Source organism: Myxocyprinus asiaticus, chromosome 13 (assembly GCF_019703515.2).
Source record: "Myxocyprinus asiaticus isolate MX2 ecotype Aquarium Trade chromosome 13, UBuf_Myxa_2, whole genome shotgun sequence".
Lineage (NCBI taxonomy): Eukaryota > Metazoa > Chordata > Actinopteri > Cypriniformes > Catostomidae > Myxocyprinus > Myxocyprinus asiaticus.
In genome coordinates, this window is record NC_059356.1 from 39,988,630 (window position 1) to 40,015,373 (window position 26,744).

A 26,744-nucleotide genomic window follows, 5' to 3' on the forward strand; every position below is an offset into this window, starting at 1 on the left:
ACAATCATGAGTCTCATGGACTAATTTATTAGACTTCTGAATTATACTTTTGCATCCTTATGAAGCTTCAAGAGGTGGTCACCATAAACTGCCATTGTATGACATTTTGGGGTGAACCCTTTAAGGAGAATGACAGCCTCAGTCACCATTCACTTTCATTGCATGGAAAAAGATGCAATAAAAGTGAATGGTGATTAAGACTAACATACTGCATAACATTTTCTTTCCTGTGTTCCATGGAAGAAAGAAAGTTATATGGGTTTGAAACACCATGAGTGTGAACGACCCCCAAGGCTGTAGCAAGGAATTCTGGGCCCTGTGAATATATATTGCTCTGGGCCCCTTACCTATTAAAATAATACAGTTTCAGATTTTTCCAACTCTTTTTTTCTTTCTTTTTTTCTTTACAAATCGCAATTTTGATGTCATGAGGGCACATAACCCTCCAGGCGGCAATGCTGCAACATCATCAGTTGTATTCGGTTTCAGTTGAACAAATCAGTAGAATTCATAAGATTCAGTGGCGGTTCTGGCTTACTTGGTGCCCTAGACGAGATCCGATGTGGCGCCCCCCTTAATATCATATCAACAACAACATGAGAAACAGATCAATATTTAAGTCCTTTTTATACTCTAAATCTCCACTTTCACATCTGAAAGTTACATTTGATGCCTGTTTAGTTTCACTTTCACGTCTGAAAGTGTAAGTGGAGATTTAGAGTAAAAAGGTACTAAAATATTGATCTGTTTCTCACCCACATCTATCATGTCGCTTCTGGAGACATAGATTTAACCACTGGATCTTATGGATTACTTTTATGCTGCCTTAATTTGCTTTTTGGAGCTTCAAAGTTCTGGCCAACATTCACTTGCATTTCATGGACCTAGAGAGCTGAAATATGATTCTAAAAATAAATGTAAGGCAACCCTGTCCTGCCACCCCAGAAAGCGTTGCTGCCCTAGGCAGCTGCCTATATCGCCTATGCAAGGATCGCTACTGATCAGATTCATTTAATGTAAAGAAGAGTCCACAGTGGCAGTTGCTTAGGCTATAGGCCTACTGCTGGGGAGATGTATTGTCCTCACAAAAGGTTAAAGCGACGGTATTCACATTCCTTACCTGCACTTCTGCAATTGCTCTTAAGCAATTGTATTGTGACTCTGTTGGGGATGACAGAGCGCTGATGTCAACATATTCTGAAGTTACAATGGAAAGACATTTGCAACGTGTCACCTTAATTCTTTGAATGGACAGGAGTCAATCTTATAGGCTAGGAATATGATGAGAAATGTCTTCTAAAACGTGGTGGTGGTGTTAATAAAATTAACTTTGTGTAGACTAACTAGCCTAATTCTTGGAAAACATGTCAAAGCAAACCATTTCAATTGTACTGCGAGGGTTGGTCTTTTTTGTATTGTAACAACTGGATCGCAATCAAACAGACACTTAAATTCAACCAAGCTGTCCAAAAGCAGCCATACATGAGCCAAAAATAGGATACATGAAAACAGACCTGTCGGGTGAGTTTGGATAATCACAGTGACTCTCTGTGCACCACATAATGTGAAAACTGAATTAAAAGAAAAACAAATTGATCCCGTGAACATCTCTGACGTTGACCAATTCGGCTCTCATTCATACACTCGTAAGTTAACGTATGCTATTTGATCCTCCCAAACAAGTTTGTTCAGACAGAACTCGCCGCATCCCCGCCTTTGTCAAGCCACGTCCGATGAGATTCAGTTTCCGCACCCTTTTTACGGATTTCTTTAAGGTGGGTTTTACTTTCTGATCGATTTGTGCTTGTGAGTGGAAATGTATGATCTATTCTGATTGTCTGAGATCTTCATATAAATTAAATAATTATTTGTCATTGTCATTATTTATCGTTTTCATTTAACTTAATGAAGAAAAAAAATATGCTCTTCCATTTTAATATTGTAATAACTTGTGGTCAACTTTTTTTTGTATCACGCTTCAGAGACCGTCTCAATATTAATCGCGTGGGATGTACAGATCAGTGATGTAGCATTTCTTCATTATTTGTAAGAAGACTGCACGTTGCTAAATGCTCCTAAAATTGTTTAATTTGTTAGTTGCCATACGATTAGCTACATATCAAAGGAATATTTCGGGTTCAATATTTTGAGGCAATTATAATGGAAGTGAATGAGGCCAATGTTTGGAGGGTTTAAAGGCAAAAATGTGAAGCTTATAATTTTATAAAAGCACTTACACTAATATTTCTGTTAAAACTCGCGTATTATATGAGCTGTAAAATTGTTTAAATCTTCGTTTTAGGGTTTGCGACGTTATATTGTAATGTCAACGAAGTTATAAAATTGGTTATAACCTACACAGAAAATGTTAGTAAGTTAGGGTTAGGTATTAAAAAATTCCGATGAGTGAGTCGATTATAGGGTTTAACAGCAGTCCTTTTTAAAATATATTTTATTGCCTCTGATTTCTTTCTTTCTTTCTTTTTTATTTATTTATTTTATCACAATGCACCAGATTAATCTGAACGTTCTTTTGTGGATTTATGCGTTAAAATAGCCAGAACGTGTGCTGCACCACTGAAGAACCAGAGTGTACCGTAGAACAGGGGTTTTCAAACTTTTTGATACCAAGAACCCCATGCTGTCATTTGTATTTCGTATGCAGTACACTTATTGTGATTAAGTTAACTTTACTACATATTTTATCTTATTACAAACATTACATCAATTAGCCTATTTTTTTTTTTTACATGTTCATGTCTGCATTTTCCCCCCTGTTATTAGTATATGATCAAGTCCATATACATGGACAAAAGTATTGGGACACCTACACATTACACCTACAGGAGCTTTTATGACATCCCATTCTAAATCCATAGGCATTAATATCGAGTTGGTCCCCCCTTTGCAGCTATAACAGCTTCCACTCCTCTGGGAAGGCTTTCTACAAGATTTTGGAGTGTGTCTGTTGGAATTTTTGCCCATTCTTCCAGAAAAGCATTTGTGAGGTCAGACACTGATGTTGGAGGAGAGGGCCTGGCTTGCAATCTCTGTTCTAGTTCATCCCAAAGGTGTTCGATAGGGTTGAGGTCAGGGCTCCGTGCGGGCCAGTCAAGTTCTTCCACACCAAACTCATCCAACCATGCCTTTATGGACCTTGTTTTGTGCACTGGGGCACAGTCATGCTGGAATAGAAAAGGGCTTCCCCAAACTGTTTCCACAAATTTGGAAGCATAGAATTTTCCAAAATGTCTTGGTAAACTGAGGCATTAACATTTTGGAAAATTCTATGCTTCCAACTTTGTGGAAACAGTTTGGGGAAGCCCTTTTCTGTTCCAGCATCACTGTGTTGGTTTAAAGAGAAAAGACATTTCAGGCAACATTTCTGTTGTTCAGGATATTTCCACGTGTACGTCGACACCATACAATGTTGTTCTTAGACATTATTTCAGTTTAGGTTGGGGGGAGCAGGACGAGAGCAGTGCACAGCCTTACAGCCAATTTCTTTTTGAAATATTATATGTTCAATAGTAGCCCTTTTGCTGTTATTGATGTGTGTAACACTTTATCCTTTCAGATTATCTCCAATAATGAACTGCAACCGACAATGCCTGCTTAAATTATTCCTGACTGTGCTTGGAATTACTGCATTGGGAATTTACATTATTCAAAGTGAACTGCTGAATGTTACAGAAGTCATGACTAGATTGTTGCCATCAGGGTATGGGCCTAATTTTCTATTCCTCTATCTTATCTATCCATCTTATCTACATACTGTATGTACCCGACTGGTTTCAACATAGCTCTTTGTTTTTATCTTGTGGTGTTGTAATGACTTTATGTTTAATGAATAATGTTTTTCTTTTCAACAGCACAAGGCATCTCCAAAATATAGTCTTTACTAAACCAAGGTAAGTGATTGGTTATTTAGCATTTTTACATAACTACCTTCTCACATCATATGATCTCTTATCTGTTATCTTTACCTATTTGTTGCTTTTGTGTGTTGACACATCACCTCAGCATTGGACCATTTCCCAGTAAAAATCGTTCATCTTGTTCCTGTGAGGGATTTAGTATCATTGGGCTAAATGTGCCAGCGACTGAACTGGAAGATGTTCAGAGACGACGATCTGAGGAGTACAGACAGTATCAGCTCAGGTCTAACAGGATTCCTGAATATTTTACTTCCCACACCCTTTGTTCAGTCTCATTACATCTCGGATTATTAAAAAGTTGCAGCAAAATTAATATCTTTAGGAAGCATCATAAAGGAAAAAAAAAAAAAAAAAATCAAAGGAGAACATTTCATAGACTGTTATTGTTCTAGAACTGTTGAATTGGGGAGGTGTTTGGTTTTAATGTAAAGTTAGTACATTAAAAAAGATCTGTTTCTCAATGCATTTCTTTCAGGATGAAGACAAACTTGGACACTCTTATTCTGGCCCCATCCAACTCCCCTTTCCAATATCCCATCCAGGGTGTCACAGTGGAACCTCTTAAAAAAACTGCGATACCAGGTAAATATCTTTCCTTTCATGTAACTCATGTTCCTCATCTCGGATATGTTAACTTTATTTTATTGCTTATTTCACACTATCTGTTAGCCTTTAGACATCATGTGTACTCTACAACAATAAAAGCATATTCAAATATTTCTGTTAATTGTCTTCAAACTGAAGTAGATATTAAAGGTTTATTTCCCAAGGAAGATTGGACTTTCAAGGACTTAAACCTGAAATTGAAACCCAAGATCAATATGATATTTATTATTATTTACTATTATTGCAAATATATTTGGAGCTTGGATATATAAATTAAGAAACTGCCCATTCTTACAGATTTGGCTTTGCACACACACAAAAGAAGACTATATAAGGTTTGTTTTGAAGTCATAGTGGTCATGTGGGATTCTTTGGTTTGTAAGGTGGATGGTCTTTTGCATTCGGCTTTGCAGGGGCACACAGTTCAAAATATGCAGAGATAGGCCAAATCAATGTCATATTAATATTATTCTTTTCTTTTTCTATTCTGTTTTTGAAATGTTGACTCAAGATAATACTGATTACTTTACAAGAGATGAAAAGGTCTTATAAGGTTTCAAAGTGTCCAGCCATGATAATGTCATTTGACACCTCTATGGTTTAGGACAGAAACATGTATTATGAAAATGTAGAGCATTAACTCTTAAAAACTTGTCATAAATCTTCCTTTATCTATAATTTGTGCTGCCCTAATGGGCGACTTTCACTGGACTTATTTTAACTCACCATGGCATCTGTTGAATGGCAAATTCCATGGGTGTTTGTAGAATGACCTGCATATGCTCTTTCACTTTCTAGAAATTTGGGCTTTCTTTTTGCAAACACACTTTTGCATACCACCCTTTCCTTGTTGTCCTTTCCTTGTCTTTTTCATGCTTGCTGCTTGCTCACCTGCCTAAAAATCAGTTGGATTGCTTTTCAACTAGTCTAGCTAACAGTTGCTATTAAAATTGTCATGCTAGGTGTTTACAAAAGTGAAAAGCGAAGACTGAGGATGTTTAATATGCAGTAACTACCTGATTAATGCATCTAAACACTTCATAATATTAAAGAAACCATGGAATGTTTAGGTTTGTCAACTATTGCTTGCCAATTTATTGAAACAGGTGAACTTACCACAAATTTTTCTATTCCGTCTAAAACATGGTGTGCATTGGTTGTGGTTCAAACCCAGTATGACTGCGATGAGCAACCATGCACTCCAAGATACAATGTTGTGAGGAAACCAAAGGAAAGATATTTAGCCATGTTTCATTTGATTCACATCATTGACTAGTTTTGATAATATCGAAAGATCCATTGCCATTTATGTCAGTAAAAATGCTCAGTTTTGATTCTGAATGATCTTTTGTGTCTACAAGGTGTCCTTGAGGGTGAAGAGTGGAGTGCTCTCAGTGGATGATCTTGTAGACAGAGAGCAGGTGGATGGACAGGATCAGAGAGAACTGACCATCTCATCCATCAGTCTCATACAACTCAATGATCTGCTGAGCAGAGTGACCTACACTAGCACCATCTACCATGTCAAGACTAAAGATCTAGGTAATGAAAAGTCCTATTCTGTGCTATACTTGCTTATTCCATTGAATTACTTCAGAGAGCGGATGTAAACTATGCACCTATATTCTCTTGCTTTGCAAGAAAGCTTGTTTTTTTATTTTCTAGTTTACTTTTTATTGGGTTTTGGATTCACTTGACTTTTGATATTTAAGTCCAAGTAAACCATTTTAATTTTCTTCACTCCTTAGTTCATCTGTCTTTTGAGGACTATGAAGCCATATTTCCCATCATGATCAAAAGACCTTCTGTCCCTGTTCTGTATGACCCAGGGAAAGGTAAGACCACAAAGCTCAAATAAGAAATATAAATATCTAATGTAAAAATGTATGCATAACATCTTCTGCATTACATATGGGCACATTTTTTAATCAGTTTGCACTTTTTTTGTTTTCCTCTTTTTTTTTTTTTTTTTTCACAATTATAAGCTGTTATTAAACCGCTGTCTGGAATACTTGATCCTTATTGGTCAATCACAGACAAAACTGTGGTCAAATCAACCAATTTCATACATAGCTGTGCTAGTTGTAACATACACTATATTGCCAAAAGTATTCGCTCACCTGCCTTTAGATGCATATGAACTTAAGTGACATCCCATTCTTAATCCATAGGGTTTAATATGACATCGGCCCGCCCTTTGCAGCTATAACAGCTTCAACTCTTCTGGGAAGGCTTTCCACAAGGTTTAGGAGTGTGTTTATGGGAATTTTTGACCATTCTTCCAGAAGCGCATTTGTGAGGTCAGACACTGATGTTGGCGAGAAGGCCTGGCTCGCAGTCTTTGCTCTAATTCATCCCAAAGGTGCTCTATCGGGTTGAGGTCAGGACTCTGTGCAGGCCAGTCAAGTTCTTCCACACCAAACTCGCTCATCCATGTCTTTATGGACCTTGCTTTGTGCACTGGTGCGCAGTCATGTTGGAACAGGAAGGGGCCATCCCCAAACTGTTCCCACAAAGTTGGGAGCATGGAATTGTCCAAAATCTCTTGGTATGCTGAAGCATTCAGAGTTTCCTTCACTGGAACTAAGGGGCCAAGCCCAGCTCCTGAAAAACAACCCCACACCATAATCCCCCTTCCACCAAACTTCACAGTTGGCACAATGCAGTCAGACAAGTACCGTTCTCCTGGCAACCGCCAAACCCAGACTCGTCCATCAGATTGCCAGATGGAGAAGCGTGATTCGGCACTCCAGAGAACGCGTCTCCAGTGCTCTAGAGTCCAGTGGTGGCGTGCTTTACACCACTGCATCCGATGCTTTGCATTGCACTTGGTGATGTATGGCTTGGATGCAGCTGCTCGGCCATGGAAACCCATTCCATGAAGCTCTCTACGCACTGTTCTTGAGCTAATCTGAAGGCCACATGAACTTTGGAGGTCTGTAGCGATTGACTCTGCAGAAAGTGGGCGACCTCTGCGCACTATGCGCCTCAGCATCCGCTGACCCCGCTCTGTCATTTTACGTGGCCTACCACTTCGTGGCTGAGTTGCTGTCATTCCCAATCGCTTCCACTTTGTTATAATACCACTGACAGTTGACTGTGGAATATTTAGTAGCGAGGAAATTTCACGACTGGACTTGTTGCACAGGTGGCATCCTATCACAGTACCACGCTGGAATTCACTGAGCTCCTGAGAGCGGCCCATTCTTTCACAAATGTTTGTAGAAGCAGTCTGCATGCCTAGGTGCTTCATTATATACACCTGTGGCAATGGAAGTGATTGGAACACCTGAATTCAATTATTTGGATGGGTGAGCGAATACTTTTGGCAATATAGTGTATGTCTCTCATATCTCTTTCATTTCACATAATAAAATACTTTCAGCTCAATTTAATTATTAATTTACTTGGTAAGTGTAATAATAAGTGGGATGATGTCTAGTCAACAAGTAATTATCGCAAAATCAACCCCTTTAAGGGATACAAGACTGATGACCCTGTTTTGGTTTATTTTGCGATTGATGATCAGCTGTCTAAATACATCTTCCATTGCTTATAATACACTTAATAAACAAGTTATGTGAAATTGTATGACATAAGAACAATAACAACAAGTACAATCATTTGATTTATAGCAACGTATGACCAATAATGTAATATGATTGTGTATTCTAATGGATAAACCATTAAAAAAACAAACATATTTTTTCAAATATATATAATGAGACCAACTTTACTGAAAATACGTTGGCATTAAAGGGAATCAGCTGTAACCTGTAAAACCTGATTCACTGTCCCTCTTGCTCTTTCTCAACTTAGATATTAACTCACAGGTAACCATAACAACCAAGACCTTTCTGAGGTATGAGGAGTTGGATGTCCTCATCAACAGTATCCGGCAGTTTTACCCAGAAATCAAAATCATTGTTACAGATGACAGCCTGATTCCAGAAAAGGTGAATGGCAGCAACATAGAGCACTACATCATGCCACCTGCACAGGTAAACATTTCTATGCTTTATCTACACATTAAATCTTTTTGTACTCCAAGCTCAATTCCCCTTGCATTCAAGTTGGCACATTTTACACTTTGCTGTCTCTAGAGAAAGCTCAAGATGCAGTCAAACTCTAATCCACAAAATGTAGGAACATTGACAGTTTATATAGGTCTGCTATCACTGAGAATTGGACAGAAAGCTGAGGCTGCAGTGGACCTACCATCTGTGTACCTAAGCAGAAATCGAGATTCATCAGACTAGGTTATGTTTTTCCAGTCTTTAACTGTCCAGTTTTGGTGAACCTGTGCCCACTGCAGCCTCAGCTTTCTGTTCTTGGCTGACAGAAGTGGAACTCAGCGGCGGACTGAGACTATAAAGTGGCCCTGAGCGGCCCACCAAACCCGGCCCACAACACACCACACCATAACACACCGGCTCATTGATTTCATTTTCCAGCTCAATTTCACATTTTTGTGTTGAATTTTTTTTTTTTTAATTCTATTGACTGCTGGTCATGACAGCGGGCCCCACAGTGCAAAAATTGTCATAACTTTAAAACATATAAAACCACTGTAAATGTGATGAGTGGATTTTTTAGAGAAAGCACTAAAATAAACACTTTTTCCCAACATACAGATGTTAAGTTAAAATGTACATGAAAGTACAAGGGAAAGTGTGTATTTTAGGTCCTGTGACAAGTCAGCATTTCTTCAAAGTTTTTAAAGACCTTAATTACCTTTCAACTTTTTTCTAAAAATGCAAATAAACTATTGTCTTAGTATGAGGTTGTGGAAACAACAAGTATAATAATAATATATTATATATGTATATATATAGCTATACAAGATCATAAAATGTTGGATGAAGAAAGTGTCACACAGCAGGACACTGATGACAGTGCTTAAAATTTCATGTCAATTACCCACATAACTATTTGTAAATGTTTATTTAAAAAACAAAAAACAAAAATGAAAACAAAGTTGGCCAGAATATGTATATATATAAATATAAACAACTATAAATATAGTAAAACAAAATAAATATACTTCTTAAAGTGTAGAACTCTGCAGATATTTTTTCAGATGAATTGCTCATATTTTCACTCTATGTGAGTTTGTTGCTTCTTTATATCAGTGCAGTGTTGCAGTGCAGTGTTTTAATTCCTTCCCCAGATTATTCTTGAGAAAAAGTGAAAAGCCCTATGCTTTGACAAGCACTGTTTCTGCTATCCTTTAATCAAAATAAGCCTCAAAGAGCCACAGAGTAATATTTTTCATGACTTATTTTCTGCATTTTTATCATTATTCAGCAAGCTGCACTTCAGCTCCCTGTGGTATGAATACATTATGCAAATGTATATGTACTGCTCATAGCTTTACTGTTTGCATATTTTATATATGCTGCTGCTGATTGTATTTGTTGTAACTTGCAGTTATTTGTCATTTTGTGATTATTCAGAACTCATCTTATACTTAATATGTTGTCTTTGGTTGTCACCATTATTGTGATTTGTATGTCAAATAATGAGGTCCGGACGAGGTATGAAAATAATGTGCATAAACGGAAATGTGCTGCGATGTGTAAGTAATTTCAAAATAAAGGTCATTTCAGTTTTTCAAAATAAAAGTCATTGTAATGGTTTTTCCTTATAGAGTTTGTTGAATTTGCTCTCTGTAATGGGGTCTGCACGGGCATACTGGGGCCCAGGGTGGCCACCTATGTCACCTGTAGGACAGGCTGGTTCTTGCGCAGCAATAGACCGGCCCAAATTACCCAGCGGCCCACCGGGAAAAAGCCTGGTGCTCCCGGCAGCCACTCCGCCCGTGGTGGCCTCAACGTGGTCTTCTGCTGTTCTAGCCCATCCGCCTCAAGGTTCAATGTGTTGTGCATTCTGAAATGCTATTCTGCTCTCTGTAATTGTGCAGAGGAGTTATTTGAGTTACCATAGCCTTTCTGTCAGCACGAACCAGTCTGGCCATTCTCTGTTGACCTCTCTCATCAACAAGGCGTTTCCATCCACAGAACTGCCGATCACTGGATGTTTTTGTTTTTGGCACCATTTTGAGTAAACTCTAAAGACTGTTGTGCATGAAAATCTCAGGAGATCAGCAGTTACAGAAAATACTCAGACCAGCCCGTCTGGCATCAACAATCATGCCACTTTCGAAATCACTGATATCACACTTTTCTCCCCATTCTGATGGTTGATGTGAATATTAACTGAAGCTCCTGACACATATCTGCATGATTTTATGCATTGCACTGCTGCCACGTGATTGGCTGATTAGATAATCATATGAATAAGTAGGTGTACATATGTACCTAATAAAGTGGTCACTGAGTGTAATTTCTCAATGTTTGGTTCATGTGTTCAGACTGTAATTAGTGATGCTAGTGTATCCAGTTCTGAGGTGAATCACAACATTACAAATTTTGATTTGAAGCAAAAAAGTACTTAAAAATCGGGCAAAAAGACAAAGGAAGACCAAGTACTTATCGTCTTTTATTAGTGAATCAACTTCTATTCCCAGAAGAATGACATAATCAAATTAAAAATGATGAAAATATAAAAAATAGAGTATAGTTTATAGAAACAATATCTTTTAGTTTTATTGCAAAATATTCAGATATTTACAAATATTGAAGTAGTTTGAGAGTGTAGGAAGACCGATTCGTTGCGTCATTCAAAGTACATCATGCAAATGGGTGGTCGCTGCAGCGCTTGTTGGTGCACTTTTTTGGCCATGATACTTTGATTCTTGGAGTGGTTCTCTTCATGATTTTGGGTAGTGTAGTTCTTCAACAGGAGTTTCGCTATAAAAAATGATTTCTAAAAAATGAAGTTGAAATAACATGGACTGATGGCTTAAATTGAAGCATACCATCGATGAACAACCACAGAGCTCACAGTATGTCTGTCTTCAAGGGTTTATAAGTTATCGATAAATTCACCTATAGAAAAAATGAATGGGATTTTTATATCAGGAATACGACTGATGCGCTCTATAGCAATAGCTCAAAGTGCTTTAAGAACTGCTAAATTGCCTGCTCATTCTCATGCTTTAAAGCAAGAAACAACCTGTCTGACAATGCTGATATCAGTGCATGGCTATTTACATACACGTATATTAACTTGTTCCTCAGGGCTGGTTTGCTGGCCGGAATCTGGCTGTATCACAGGTGACCACTAAATACTTCCTGTGGGTGGATGATGACTACATATTCCAGAATCATACGCGGATTGAAAGCTTTGTTGAGATTATGGAGAAAGTTCCAGAACTGGATGTGGTAAGTAATGAGATTCTTTTTAGAAAAGAACTTAAATTGAAGCTCTTGTTTGTTTTTTCCCTGTCCTAATTCTCCAAATGATCTCTACTCTTTAATCTCTTACCTGTATTAATGTTCATTCTGACAGAATGGGTGAAAAAAAGATGATTGTGACTCTTTCTAACTTACATTTCCCTGTTTATTAAAAGTTCAGTACTCAAAGTAGAACATTTCAGCTAGTAGAACCAAGCCAGGATTGGTGCTTGTCCAATCATGAGTTTGGCCCACCTTGGCAACAAGCTATTGGAACAGTACCTTATCAGTCTCTCTTTGACTCTAGCTTGGAGGAGCAGTTGAAAACAATCAGTTCTTTTTCCAACTTTTGTATGAGGAGGGGGATGAAGAGGAGGGTGGCTGTCTCCGACGTCTACATAGAAGGAAGCTTCAATCTCTTCCAGGCTTTGATGGCTGCTTCTTTGTTGATGGGGTTGTCAATTTCTTCCTGGCACGGACAGATGCGGTGAGAAGGGTCGGCTTTGATCCATTCCTGAAAAGGGTGGCTCACACTGGTAGGCAGATCTTGTGGTTTCAAGTTTACTTGTATCATGCTCATTTCATTCATCGCTAGAAACATTTCTGGACCTTTTTTTTCCGCAATAATCACCATTGCAATCGATTACCTTACCTTAAGGTTCACTCTTGACAACTTATTATTTTTGAAAGACAAGTTTAGTGCAGTGAAAGAACAATCCCTTTTGAAAATTGGGTTTCACCAAAATGCATGTGTATAAAATGACGACTTTGTCAGCAAATAGTAAGGGATGGGTAAAAATGGGGCAGATTTTGAAACTTGGGACTACAGAAAAATGTCTGAATCATTTTCAGGAAGTTGCTGCACAATTAGGGTCCGTTTAATTACACTAACGCAAGATCAAAAGCGCACTGCCTAATTTTCTTGCGACTTTTGGAGTCTAATTTAGCCTTCATACAGTAGTGTAGACTAACACATATGCAAGCATACACCGTATGCCCACCTATTTTTTTAGGGTTTTGCATATGCTCCCCTAAAATGAGTAAGAAAACATTTTAAGACTGCCAGAACAACAAGCTGGCTTTTGACCCAGACCTCTTCAAACTACTGAGCCGATGCTGCATCACAGTTAAATGAATTATGGACTTTAACATTTTTTTTAGTATTCAGATATTCTCTTTAAGAACACAGAGTGTCAGGAGGCACGAGAGGACATGGAATAACAGCCTGATTCAGCTGAACAACTAATCAGAACATTTGATTTAGCCAGGATGGGATATTTTCCAACAAATCATATGCTCCGATTCAGGACAGGAGCAGAACATTTCAAAATAGGTGCTGTAAATATACTTTGTTGCCAAACAAGAACATATTTAAGATATTAATGCATTTAGACACAACTTATGGTATTAAACTGTGAAAATATTGATTACACCAGTGTTGGCTAAGTTAACTGAATTGTCCTGTTATTATATCAAATGCCATTTTTGGCAATGGTGCTTTTTCTATTGTGATATATCAAATAGATCATTTCAATGTATATTTTTCTCTAGAAAAACACAGAACAGAGCACATTATAAAACAAATACTTAAAGGGATAGTTCAACCAAAAATAACAATTCTCTCATAATTTCCTCACCCTTATGCCATCCCAGATGTACAGTTGTGCTCAAAGGTTTGCATACCCTGGCAGAGATTGTGAAATTTCGGCACTGATTTTGAAAATATGACTAATCGTGCAAAAAAACTGTCTTTTATTTAAGGATAGTGATCATATGAAGCCATTTATTATCACATAGTTGTTTGGCTCCTTTTTAAATAATAATGGTAACATAAATCACCCAAATGGCCCTGATCAAAAGTTTACATACCCTTGAATGTTTGGTCTTGTTACAGACACACAAGGTGACACACACAGGTTTAAATGGCAATTAAAGTTTAATTTCCCACACCTGTGGCTTTTTAAATTGCAATTAGTGTCTGTGTATAAATAGTCAATGAGTTTGTTAGCCCTCACGTGGATGCACTGAGCAGGCTAGATACTGAGCCATGGGGAGCAGAAAAGACCTGCGCAATAAGGTAATGGAACTTTACAAAGATGGAAAAGGATATAAAAAGGTATCCAAAGCCTTAAAAATGCCAGTCAGCACTGTTCAATCACTTATTAAGAAGTGGAAAATTCGGGGATCTCTTGATACCAAGCCAAGGTCAGGTAGACCAAGAAAGATTTCAGTCACAACTGCCAGAAGAATTGTTTTGGATACAAAGAAAAGCCCACAGGTAACCTCAGGAGAAATACAGGCTGCTCTGGAAAAAGACAGTGTGGTTGTTTCAAGGAGTATAATATGACGATATTTGAACAAAAATGAGCTGCATGGTCGAGTTGCCAGAAAGAAGCCTTTACTGCACTAATGCCACAAAAAAGCCCAATATGCCCGACAACACCTTGACACGCCTCACAGCTTCTGGCACACTGTAATTTGGAGTGACGAGACCAAAATAGAGCTTTATGGTCACAACCATAAGCGCTATGATTGGAGAGGGGTCAACAAGGCCTATAGTGAAAAGAATACCATCCCCACTGTGAAGCATGGTGGTGGCTCACTGATGTTTTGGGGGTGTGTGAGCTCTAAAGGCACGGGGAATCTTGTGAAAATTGATGGCAAGATGAATACAGCATGTTATCAGAAAATACTGGCAAACAATTTGCATTCTTCTGCATGAAAGCTGCGCATGGGACGCTCTTGGAATTTCCAGCACAACAATGACCCTAAGCACAAGGCCAAGTTGACCCTCCAGTGGTTACAGCAGAAAAAGGTGAAGGTTCTGGAGTGGCCATCACAGTCTCCTGATCTTAATATCATCGAGCCACTCTGGGGAGATCTCAAACGTGTGTTTCATGCAAGACGACCAAAGACTTGGACCTGGAGGCATTTTGCCAAGAAGAATGGGCAGCTATACCACCTGCAAGAATTTGGGGCCTCATAAACAACTATTACAAAAGACTGCACGCTGTCATTGATTGCCATGTTTTGTCTTATGATTGTGCCATTCTGCTCACTCATGTTTTCTTTAAAAATGGTACATATATTACCAATTCTCCAAGGGTATGCAAACTTTTAAGCACAACTGTATATGACTTTCTTCTGTAGAACACAGACAAAGATCTTTAGAAGAATATCTCAGTTCTGTAGGTTCATACAATGCAAGTGAATGGTGACCAGAACTTTGAAGCTCCAAAATGCACATAAAGACAGCATAAAAGTTATCCATAAGTCTCCAGTAGTTAAATTCATGTCTTCAAAAGCGATATGATAGGTGTGGGTGAGAAACAGATCAATATTTAAAGGAATATTCCGCATTCAATACAAGTTAAGCTCAATTGACAGAATTTGTGGCATAATGTTGATTACCACTAAAATTTAGCATTCCTCCTTTTCTTAAAGAAATTCTAAAATCTTGGTCACAGTGAGGCACTTGCAATGGAAGTGAATGTGGTCAATTTTTTTTTATGTTAAAATATTCACCGTTTCAAAAGTATAGCCACAAGACAAACAATATGTGCGTAAACATGATTTTAGTGTGATAAAATCCCTTACAAACTTTTCTATGTAAAGTTATAGCCAATTTTACAACTTCGTTACCATGACGATGTAATGTCAACAAACCCTAAAACTGTAAAACTGTAAAAATTACAATTTAAACAACTTTACAGCTCAAATAATACACAAATTTACAGAAGAATTAATGCAAGTGCTTTTATAAAATTATAAGCTTCAAATTTCTTTGTTTAAACCCTCCAAAAATTGTCCACATTCACTTTCATTGTCCACATTCACTTACATTATAAGTGCCTCACTGTAAGCTCTATTTTTGCTTTTTTTTAAAGAAAAGGAGGAACGAGTTGAAATAAATTTTTGTGGTAATCAGCATTGTGCCACAAATGCTGTCGATTGAGCTTAACTTGTACTGAACCTGGAATATTCCTTTCAGTCCTTTTTTTACTGTAAATCTCCACCTTTGACCAGCCCTGACCAGTAGGTGGCGATTCGCACAAAGAATGCGAATCTCCAAAAAACAAATGAAGAAGAATGTGGAAATTAAAGTGAAAGTAGAGATTTATAGTAAAAAAGGACTTAAATATTAAGTTCTGTTTCTCACCCAAATCTATTATATAGCTTCTGAAGACATGGATTTAACCACCGGAGTCATATGGATATTTCATATTTGATCCTCTGCTATTTAATTTAGGACTGAGCAGATATAATATGGTGGTTTGAAGAGTGAGTGTACTGAAAAGTTATGACTTTCACTATGCACTGCTAATTAGAATGTTATTAAGATGTCACAGAATGGATGCTATGGTGGTTTAGAGGTCCTCTGTGTTGTCCCCTATACAACCCATTTAGCCTAACTGATTGAAAAGTGAGTTTGAAATACTTTTAGATATCTTTTCTTGATTTTTCTTTTTTTCTGCCCCTTTCTTACATCTACCCTCAGAGTTTTTTCTCGATGGTCTTGGAGATTTGATGATTGCCTCTTGTAAAGGACTTACAGTCGGCCACCAGAAGAAACGCAAACAAAGCAAATACAGAAGATTTAGGTTTCCGGGACAAAGTGATGGAAAACACAAACTGGCCCATCATTACTTCAAGAATCATTTGAAATGCATGAAGTACTGATGGACATTTGAGGAGAGAGGAGACCAATATCCTGTCAGATACCAAGTGCTGTTTTTCCCTAAATATAAAGAATTTAAAATGTGTAATGAAAGTGATTTAAAGTATGCATATGAGTAAGGTTCAAGGCTCTAAAATACATTAAAAAACAAACAAACAAAAAAAAACATCTACACATGATTTTTTAAAATGGTTTGAAATAGAAAAAAAGTTGTCTTTCACATGTTTTGTGGGAAAGGGGGAAAGGTGTGATATTTTCCTTTCTGATACTATTCAATCAATGTTCAATTGGTTTAGTTCTCATCAGGAGGACAATTAAGGGAACAAAAGAACCTTGATAAAATATTGATTTTAAATTATTTTAAATATTACCATGATTTAACTATGTGATTATTGTCGCAGTCTGTCTCCCTCATTTTCTTCATTTTCTTCAAGGACTCTTATTTTGAAGTTTTCCACTGGACTGCATTTCCCATAGTTCACTGCCCTAATCACGTCCATCTGTTCCTTATTACCATCACCTGTATTCCATTCCCTTATTTAGTTCTGTGTATAAATACCCTCTAGTTCTCTTCATCATTGGTCAGTCCTTGAAGTGTTATGCTGTGCTAAGTTTTGATGGTTAGAGTTATAGTTTGTTCCATTCCAGAGTTTGTTCAACTCCTATGATTATAATTAAAGGATTTAAAGATTCCACTCCTGCGTCTCCTGTCTTCCTCTTCCACTCCTATACACAAAATGTTACAATTATGTTGCACAAGCAGGGTTGGGGAGTAATGGAATACATGTAACAGGATTACGTATTTAAAATACAAAATATAATTAACTGTATTCCACTACAGTTACAATTTAAATCATTGGTAATTAGAATACAGTTACATTCAAAAAGTATTTTGATTACTGAAGAGATTACTTTGCATTTTATTGTCATTTAATTTAATATTTAGTCCTTTCAGATGAAAAACATTTATACATATAAATGATGCGATCCAAAGTGCATTTGAACAGCAGTTTAACACTTTCTTATGATGTGTTACATTCATATGAGCAGACAGAGAAGTTTGGAGCAGAAGAAATAGAAATAAACCTTGTTTAAATTGTCAGCTTTACACTAAGTTAAAATGCTATTTCTAGCCATTTTACATGCACGTTACCAGGCACGATCATATTTTTTTTATCAAGAAAATTCACTTTTGATAAAATAATTCCTTTTTTTCTAGTAAGACCTTTGATATTAGGGTAAAAATCATATTCTTGATGACAATTTTTGTATTGTTTTCCTGTAAAAATATCTAAAAATCCTTAAAACAAGATCAATTTGATTTATCTTGTTTTAGAAACAACACTGCATAAGATATTTAGGTTTTTCAGCGAATGTATTTTTAACATGTGTATTTTGTCTTATTGTACTGACAGAGTTTTTATAGTCAAAACAATTGAAAAAATCTACCAGTGCTGAAGAAGTGATCCAAAGTATTTAGAATACATTACTGACCTTGAGTAATCTAACGGAATACGTTACAAATTACATTTTACAGCATGTATTCTGTAATCTGTAGTGGAATACATTTAAAAAGTAACCCTCCCAACCCTGTGTGCAAGTGGTCTTTATTTAGCTATAATTTATGCAGAATGTTTGTAATGTTTGTTTGTAAGCTTGATATTTGTAGTTTTATTTTGCAGTAAGCAATCTGATCCAGTGCTGTCCTTTATTAGAAGTCCATGCAGTGAAGCAGCTGCTTTTTAAGAACGTTGCTTTTCGAATTGCTTTCCCAAGAGGTTATTATTAGGACCCAAGCACTGAAAGTGCGGAAGCCCTATTGTTCTTCTAATGATTATTAGGGGGCCAAGCATCGAAGGTGCTGGAACCCTATTGTATCCGTTAGGATTTTCTTATTATTAGGGGGCCAAGCAGTGAAGCTGCTGGAACCCTATTGTATTTGTACTGATTTTCTTCTTTTTTTTCTTCTTCTTTTTTTTCTACCCTAAAAGTGTCTGGGCATCAGAGACCGTAAGTCATGGAGACACCAAACTTGGCAGGATAGTCCCAAATCCCCCCCACTACTCAGGCGCACCCATCTGACCCTGAACACCTTTATGTTTTGGCTCATATCTCTGCAAACGTGAGGGCTAGAATCAAAATTATGTTATCCTCTGATTCCTTGAGACAAGCCCTACAAAATCTCTGATTTAATTTCCGTCTATAACAATTTTCCGCCATTTTGAATTTTTTTAAAAACATACTTTTTCTAACTCCTCCTAGGCCGTTTGTCCGATTGGCACGAAATTTGGTATACATCATCTACAGACCCTCCTGACAAATGTTTTTTCAAAAAATTTAAATATGTCAAATCTCCCCAAAGATATTAACGATATAATTCCTTCAGTTTAACGCAATTCCTTCTACTCAAGGCAAACTCCAAACGTAACCAAACTTGGTATACAAAGTCAGCAGGACATTTTGAAGATGTACACAAAGTTTCATACAGTTCTGCCACTAGGGGGTGCTAAAAATAAAAAAACTGTCATAACTTCGCAGCTGTTTGAGTGATAAAGTTCAAATTAAATATGCATCTTCTTTGGTTCAAGTGCTAACATATTCTTAAAAAATCGATTTCATAAATCAACAAATATGCCCTTCAGCGGCCAATCAAATTTCACCTAATAACTCTTATTGGAATGGCCGATGTTTATGAAACTTTCTATACACAAGCAGGGTGTATACATGAAGCGGTATATCAAAATTCGTGACGCGCAATGAATTACATATAAACAATAGCATTATTGTGCTAACAGGTGTGTGTACATGTGCTGAAAGTTCATTAGAAATGTTGTGAGTTTGTTCATTTCTATTTAGCATCTTGTTTTGTGAATGCTTCACTGTTTTGAAATGACATTATTACTGAGTATAAAAAAGAACAGTGTTTTTCCTGAACTGTCTGTGAGTTGTGACAATGTTTTCAACTGTTTTCATGCTGTGATGCTAAATGGATACATTCTACAGTGAAAGACCATAATTATTAGATGAGACATGTACAGTGGTGAGATATTTTATCACGTTTGAAATTAACTGTATTCTGATTTTCCTCTGCCCTGCATTTTTCCTGTCTGCAATTCACTTTCTTTTTAGTGTCTTTGCAGAATGTGCATGTCTTCCCTTAAGGGCAAAATGTGATTTGGAAAACAGTGTGGACATTAATTCAGTATCAATTAAATTGATTTGTACAGCTAGTGCTTTTAATAGTACATACTGTTTTATAGTTGCTTTACAGAGGGCATTGAACTTTTGTGTACAATGTTTATAATGTATGTCCAAATAAATATGCTTATTTGTATTGCATGTAGTTATTTTTGTACGGTACAGTTTATTGTGTGGCTGCTAAGACATCGTTATTTCCTACACAAGAACAATAAATTCAGTCTATCAACAGGATTAGTTGTTCAGTCAACACTTTTAGTATAAATGCATTTAGATTATGTATAAAGATAGATTGAGCTTACTACACAGTCATCTCCCACAAAATAATTTTATTTTATCCAAAAAACAGCAGCATCATCTCTGAGCCCTGTAATACATGAGCATCCTGCTGTCTGGACCTCTCCTGTATCTGCAGTAAGTACAGTATATAATCTTGGTAAAACAAACTCTTCAGGTTCTGACTAGACTCAATGTTTAAAATAACCATAACTATCTACAGTTCTCAAAACATGTCCAATTTTACAGCTGTGAAGGCGCTAATAGGCTACATAGCTTTTCAGGTTAGTCTGCTCAGGTTCTTCTATCGATGGATAAAGACTCAACAAAATAACTAAGTGCTTCTATTTGCGATATTTGGCCATCATCCTCAAACCCATAATCATTAACAGATAGGCTGGGAAGAACAATATTGCCTCGCTATAATTCTGTGATCATTTGTTCTCAAGTTTCTGTAGATTTTAATGCTTTAGTATATAACAACAATTTTTTACGCTTAACCGGAAGTTCCGCCCACAAAGAGTCATAGGACTCAGGAATATTGTGGATAGGCTAGAATAAAATTCTAAAGCTTTTCTGAATCCATCAGTGCCCCCAAAATAATATGCTCACGTGAATGTCCATTTCTGCAACAAAAGTTTTCTATGACCTACTTTTTCGAACTTGTCCCAGGCCGTTTGTCCGATTCGCACGAAACTTGGTAGACATCATCTACAGACCCTCTTGACAAAAAGCTGAAGATATAAGCAAATGCGTTTTGGGGTGTGGCCTATAATGTCTAATTAGCCTGTATCGTAAGAGCGCAATTTGTAAACTTAACAAAACTTTGTACACATGGACAAGAAAACACTGAAGAAACATGTCGAGTTTCATTCATTTCTGATACTAGCGGGTGCTATAACTTAAGAAAATCCTATCTTTGCAACTGTGCTCAAAGCAGTTGAAATGTCACACCCAAATAGCTGTGTCCACAGAATCCACAGGATCTTTTAAGTCAAATTTGATTATTTTGATAATAAACGCCAGGACAGTCTGATGACACATGCTAAATTTCACCAATTTCTGTTGTCAGCAACACATCAAAAATATTAGTTTGTTCAACTATGTGAATTACAGATGCAGGATGTTTTATCAATTGTGTCCACCAGAGGGCGCCACAAGACAAGAAATCCTTCTACAAAATTCCCTGCTTCCACATGCAATCTGTCTACATTAGCACATGCAAACGTTTTGGTTTGAAAAGGTGTCCTGGCTTCTGGTTTATTTGTTAAAGAAACGTCTATTTTTCTTTATCTGGTGCTGCTGTGCGTGAGTAATATTCCTCACTGTTTTAAATGCATTTTAGATAGTGTTTATGTTTAACAATTGATTTTACCTCAGAAATGTTCCCATGGAAATTAGTATGTAATAGCATACTCCTAGGCCCTAATGCTCATAGACTCAACTGATTTTTCAGTTATTTAACACCAAAGGTGTTTATTCATCTTCACAAGTTGATTATTTGTTATCTTTAAACAAAAAGCTTAGTTAGCTCTTTAGTATTATACCGAGCGCACCTGCAGCCCGACAGCGCATGTCAGTGAGAGACTCGCTTGCTTTAATATGACTTCATTTTGCACTTATATAATGTAATGTTTATGTGTTAGCCTGCATGTGATGACACTTGACCATAAGTTACTTATGCTCAAAATAAAAACATCACAGTTCAAACATTTATTTGTCAAATTCACAACAACTCAGTCACCCTTCTGCCCTCTGGCGGATGACAGCCACTCCTCCCCTGGCGGACGGCAGCGAGTCGTCTGACCCCTGGCGGACAGAACGGCTCCTCCCCTTCCTGGCGGACGGCAGCGGCGAGGATTCCACGACAGCGCATCCCTCCTCTTTCCCGGGTTTCGGCACCAATGTAACGGGTAAAGGATGGGCAAGGAGGAGGTCAACATAACTACATGTTAACTACAGTAATGTTGTTAAATAATGTTAACAAATGGAACCTTTTTGTAAAGTGTTACCATAATTGTAATGTGTGGGGCATAAGGATATAAAAGCAAAATCTAACTTGCAAAAGTGTTGCAAAGGGCACTTTAAAAAAACAATCAGTATCGGTATCAGCTGATTTTAGTGTAAAAAAATCAGAGATTGGTATCAGCCTCAAATTTACTGATCGGTGCACCATTATCTAAGTTAAAACATTAGTATTGTGTTGTTTATGAATTAATATGAACTTGTATTCTGTGCATTATTCGAGGCCTGAAAACTGCATCTTTTTTTGTTATTTTGACCAGTTGTCATTTTCTGCAATTAAATGCTCTAAATGACAATATTTTTATTTGGAATTCGTGAGAAATGTTGTCAGTAGTTAATAGAATAAAACAAAAATGTTCATTTTACTCAAACACATAGTAATTCCATTTAGAGTGGTCTCTTAATTTTTTTTCTACAGCAGCATATATTTAGACATTATCAAAGACCAAAAAAAAAAAAAAAAAAAAAAATCACTATTTAAGTTTAGCATTTTGTGTTTGTTTGTTTAAGTCTGTTTTTAGGCCATTTGCCTGATTCGCACAAAACTTAGCATACATCATCTATAGACCCTCCTGGCCAAAAGTTATCAATGAATTTTGATCAAATCGTTCCGAAACTTTTTGGGGCGTGGCCTATAATGACTAATTAGCCTGTATCTTGTGAGCACAATTTTCAAACTTTGTACACATAGACAAGAGAACACTCTAAGGTACCAAGCTGTGTTTCGTTAATTTTTAATGTTAGGGGGTGCTCTAACTTGATAAAATCCTGTTTTTGCAACAGTGTTCAAAGCAGTTGAAATGTGCTTTTTGTCAAAATAGCTGTGTCAAAATAGCTGTGTCCACAGCATCCACATGATCTTTTCTGTAAAATTTGATTATTTTGGTCACCTCAATATATGGGCTTGGCCCCTGGCAATCGCTGCTTGCAGCTATATTTAGGGGGCCAAGCAGCGAAGCTGCTGGGACCCTTTTGTAATTGTACTTATTTTCTTCTTTTTCTTCTATCCTAAAAGTGTCTGGGCATCAGAGACCGTAAGTCGTGGAGACACCAAACTTGGCAGGATGATCTCAAATACCCCTCACTACTCAGGCCCACAAACACACACCCATCTGATCCTAGGTGACCTAACTTTATCACAAATATTTTTTGAAAAACCAACTTTTTTGAAATTCGCACAAAAATGGGTATACATCATCTAAAGACCCTCCAGACAAAAAGTTATCAAAATAATTTTTATATTTCAAGTCAATCTGAAGATAAAGTCAAATATGTTTTGGGCTGTGGCTAATTGGCCTTGTGTCTTGTGAGTGCAATTTTCAAACGTAAAAAAAAAAGCAAACTTTCTGAGGTCACTTACAAAATGAATCAATTTTGCAGAGCTATTACAGAAGAAATAGCTATTTTTACAACTGCATTTTTTTGCAGTTAGAAATATGGAGAAAGACAGGCTGTTTTACTGTTTGTCTACCAGAGGGAGCCACACAACAAGAAATGTCTTGTTTTTGCTTGCAGTATTTTAAGCAACATATTAATCCTGCAGGAACACAGCAACGTAATGATTGATTGGTGAGCGTGATCAGTGTTTCTATGGAGATGCTGAAAGCGCAGCTTGTTGATTATCAGCGCACCTGTGCTTCATTTTCTCTTCCTATATAACTCTCATTTCTGTTGTTTGTTGCCAGTTCGTTGTGTGTGCTTGTGAGCATGGGTGCCTGTAGGATTTAATCTGAGGGTGCACACAGAAATCTGCCTAGAGTCTGCACGGGCCTTCAGATGAAACCCGAGACTGTGTGACTATCTAATTTCTTCTCCTAGTATCTTCTAGGTATTTTATGTAAGCATATAGGGATGCATATTTTATACTGCATTTTATGTAAGCATATAGGCAGCATTCTTAAAAGTACTGACACAGTAAACATACACAGTTTTAACAAGGCACAGCAGCCCCTTAGTACACTAGAGCAGAAGGGAAAAAAAGCATTGCCTTACCGTTTATTTGCCGAAACTTCACCTGGTGCAGAACAATCTGGAATAATATGAAACAATGCAACAGTCCCCTCTATGCAGCCTGAACTTGTTCAGATTGTTGAATCTTTGTGACAACTGCGCTAAAAACAATCTAGACGCAGCACAAAGAATGAAACAGAGCGCAGGTGTCTCAACATGCGTTTATGAAAATGTGAAGTACTTTTTAATTTGACATGGTGTTTAAACAGTGTCGGTCCTGCGCGAATGTCAAAGACATTCGTTCAGCAAGTGTTTAAACAGTGGGAAAACAGAACAGAAGTGCGCAAAAACACATTCGGTGTGAATGGCCCCTAACCCATCCGTGTCCCGCATGGTCCATAACAACGTTCTGCTCGTGTCAGGAAGGACAGAGCATTCTGTCTCAGTAGACAAATACCCCACTCAGTTATTACTCCTGAATAATGAGGATATTTATGTCAAAAGAGTCAAATGCTTCATTTGAATTATAGTGTTGCATTTATTAATCCACCAAACCTATTTTTATGACTATTTGAGCATCCAGCCAGAAGAATGAGGGAGGTAGAGTCCAGGGAGGTCGGTTAAAATTACCCCGCCCAGTTATTACCCCCTGAATAATGAGGCTATTTATGTCAAAAGAGTCAAATACTTCATTTGACTTATAGTGTTGCCTGTGTTAATTACCAAATCTTTTTTTTTATGATTATCTGAGCATCCTGGCAGAAGAATGAGGGAGTTAGAATCTAGATAGGTGCTGAAAATGACTCCGCCCATAATAAATATATATTATTCTGGTATATGACACTAGTATATTGTTTTATGTTGTAAGATAGGCAATTACAGCACATTTCCTGTGACTACTTCATGTATCATTTAAAACTAACAGGTTTATGAAATAAAATACGAATAAAAAAAATTAAACAGGCATGTTAAACACACAAATCGGTGAATTTGTACAATATTGTTTCATTGCATGAGTTAGTAGTGTGTAATAATGACAAAGAAAATATTCTTTTAAATATGTAATTATTTCGTGAGCAGTTGACACTGTATTGTAAAATTCGACTCATACTGATTTTACTTTCAAGCAGACCAAGAAAATGACCTCAAATGACCCATCAACATGTTAAATTACATGAGTTGTGTAGAAACACCAATATAACTGTAGCCAAACACACGTTTGGCAAAGACGTGTAGTGGAATACATTTCAAAAGTAACTCTCCCAACCCTGGGTATGGCTTTATGTTTCAGGGATTACTTTTTTCTTTTCAAAACTGCAAAGCGTACCCAGTTTATGGTCTTCCCCAAACCAAGGTCAGTGGTTGGATATTTATTTTCTAGCGCTTTTTATTGGTCATAATAATAAATATAATTTCTTTGTGATGTGTGATACTTGTACCATAATCATAGAATATTTTTAAATATTTTAAATTATATAGCCTATCACACGTCAAACTGAGAATACCACATTCTCTGCATCTTTATTTAATCTTTATTAGTCTACGATTTAAGATTATTCAGTAGCCTATAAATGCGGCATATGTGACAGGATGATTAAAAAGCTTCCTTGATTTCCACAGCTTAAAGATATAGCTTTATTTGTCTTTATTTATTTATTTATTTTAATTTTTTTATGAGATTTTGTTTCACATCGCATCGCATGTCAAGTAGGCTATTTGTCCAAAATTGCTGAAAATGTTTTACAATTAATATTGTTAAATTATGTTGCTAAAGGCAAATATTCACTCAACCAACTGGACGAACATGATTTGGAAATAGAGCCCTCATCCCTCACCCTCTGAACAAAAAGTAGGCGTTTTCATGTCTTTTATGTCATTTTTGACAGATTGTAAGTGGAAAGCATGAGTCTGAGGTTACATTCTTTTTACCCCCTGTTTAAATGCAATTTTGAGATTTTGTTTCGTGTTGGAGCGGTTTAATGAAAAAGAAATGGATCACCGAGATTTGCGGATGTATGTCGAGCTTGAATCTCAGCTCCTCACTTGTTAAGTGATAGCATATAGGCCTATGGGTTCAACATATAGCACCCTTCCGGAAAAATGTATTAGAAGCTGGACTGCTCTTGGGTAGTTGTTCTTGGAATGTTTGAATGCAACCATCTTTGAATGGTTTCTGTGATGCGAAGACAGCTAACAATGCAGATGAAACGTGAGTTTAACAGTTATCATTTACTGCGTTCTAGAATTTAACAAATTAAATAGAGAAACAGGACAAAGAATCGTGCAGGAATTTTGCCATAGCAAAACAACAAATAAGAAAAAGTATGAAGAGGAATTTAACATTTGTGGACTGAAAGGTAGGTTTTTTATTTATGTGTAATTTATTTGTGTATTATGTATCTGTCTGTAAATTCCAGTATATTAATAAATCAGTAGGCTAATAAATGCAATTGCTTTCATACATTTTCTGTAGAAACATAACAAAAGTTGGCGTAAAATGTTCACTTCAACATCTGAACTGTTACTGTTGTTGCGAATTACAGTATGTGACAGAAATTCCAGAATTTAAAGAGTCAAGCATTAGTGTTTTTTTTTTTTTTTTAATAGCCTTAATCCTAATCTGTGAAGTGTAAACATTAAGACACAAAACGAAATGATCCCTGGTGATTAAATTTAGCCCAGCCCGAACTTCTAGTGCTTTTAATATTTGTCAGAGTTCCAGTGTTGCAGCTAATAATGTATGCAACCCTTTGTTCTTTCAGATAATCTCTTAGA

General features: G+C 36.8%; 1 protein-coding gene across 1 annotated transcript; it reads left to right on the forward strand.

The window, feature by feature from the left end:
- The first annotated feature begins 2,921 nt into the window (after nt 1-2,921).
- LOC127450875 (beta-1,4 N-acetylgalactosaminyltransferase 2-like) lies at nt 2,922-17,164 on the forward strand. The gene is made up of 12 exons (XM_051715317.1): nt 2,922-3,008; nt 3,578-3,721; nt 3,873-3,911; nt 4,024-4,161; nt 4,414-4,520; nt 4,842-4,879; nt 5,906-6,086; nt 6,293-6,379; nt 8,364-8,545; nt 11,687-11,830; nt 12,150-12,378; nt 16,341-17,164. The coding sequence occupies exons 2-12, from the start codon at nt 3,591-3,593 to the stop codon at nt 16,520-16,522; spliced, it is 1,458 nt and encodes a 485-aa protein (XP_051571277.1). The 5' UTR covers nt 2,922-3,008; nt 3,578-3,590; the 3' UTR covers nt 16,523-17,164.
- Nucleotides 17,165-26,744: the final 9,580 nt, after the last annotated feature.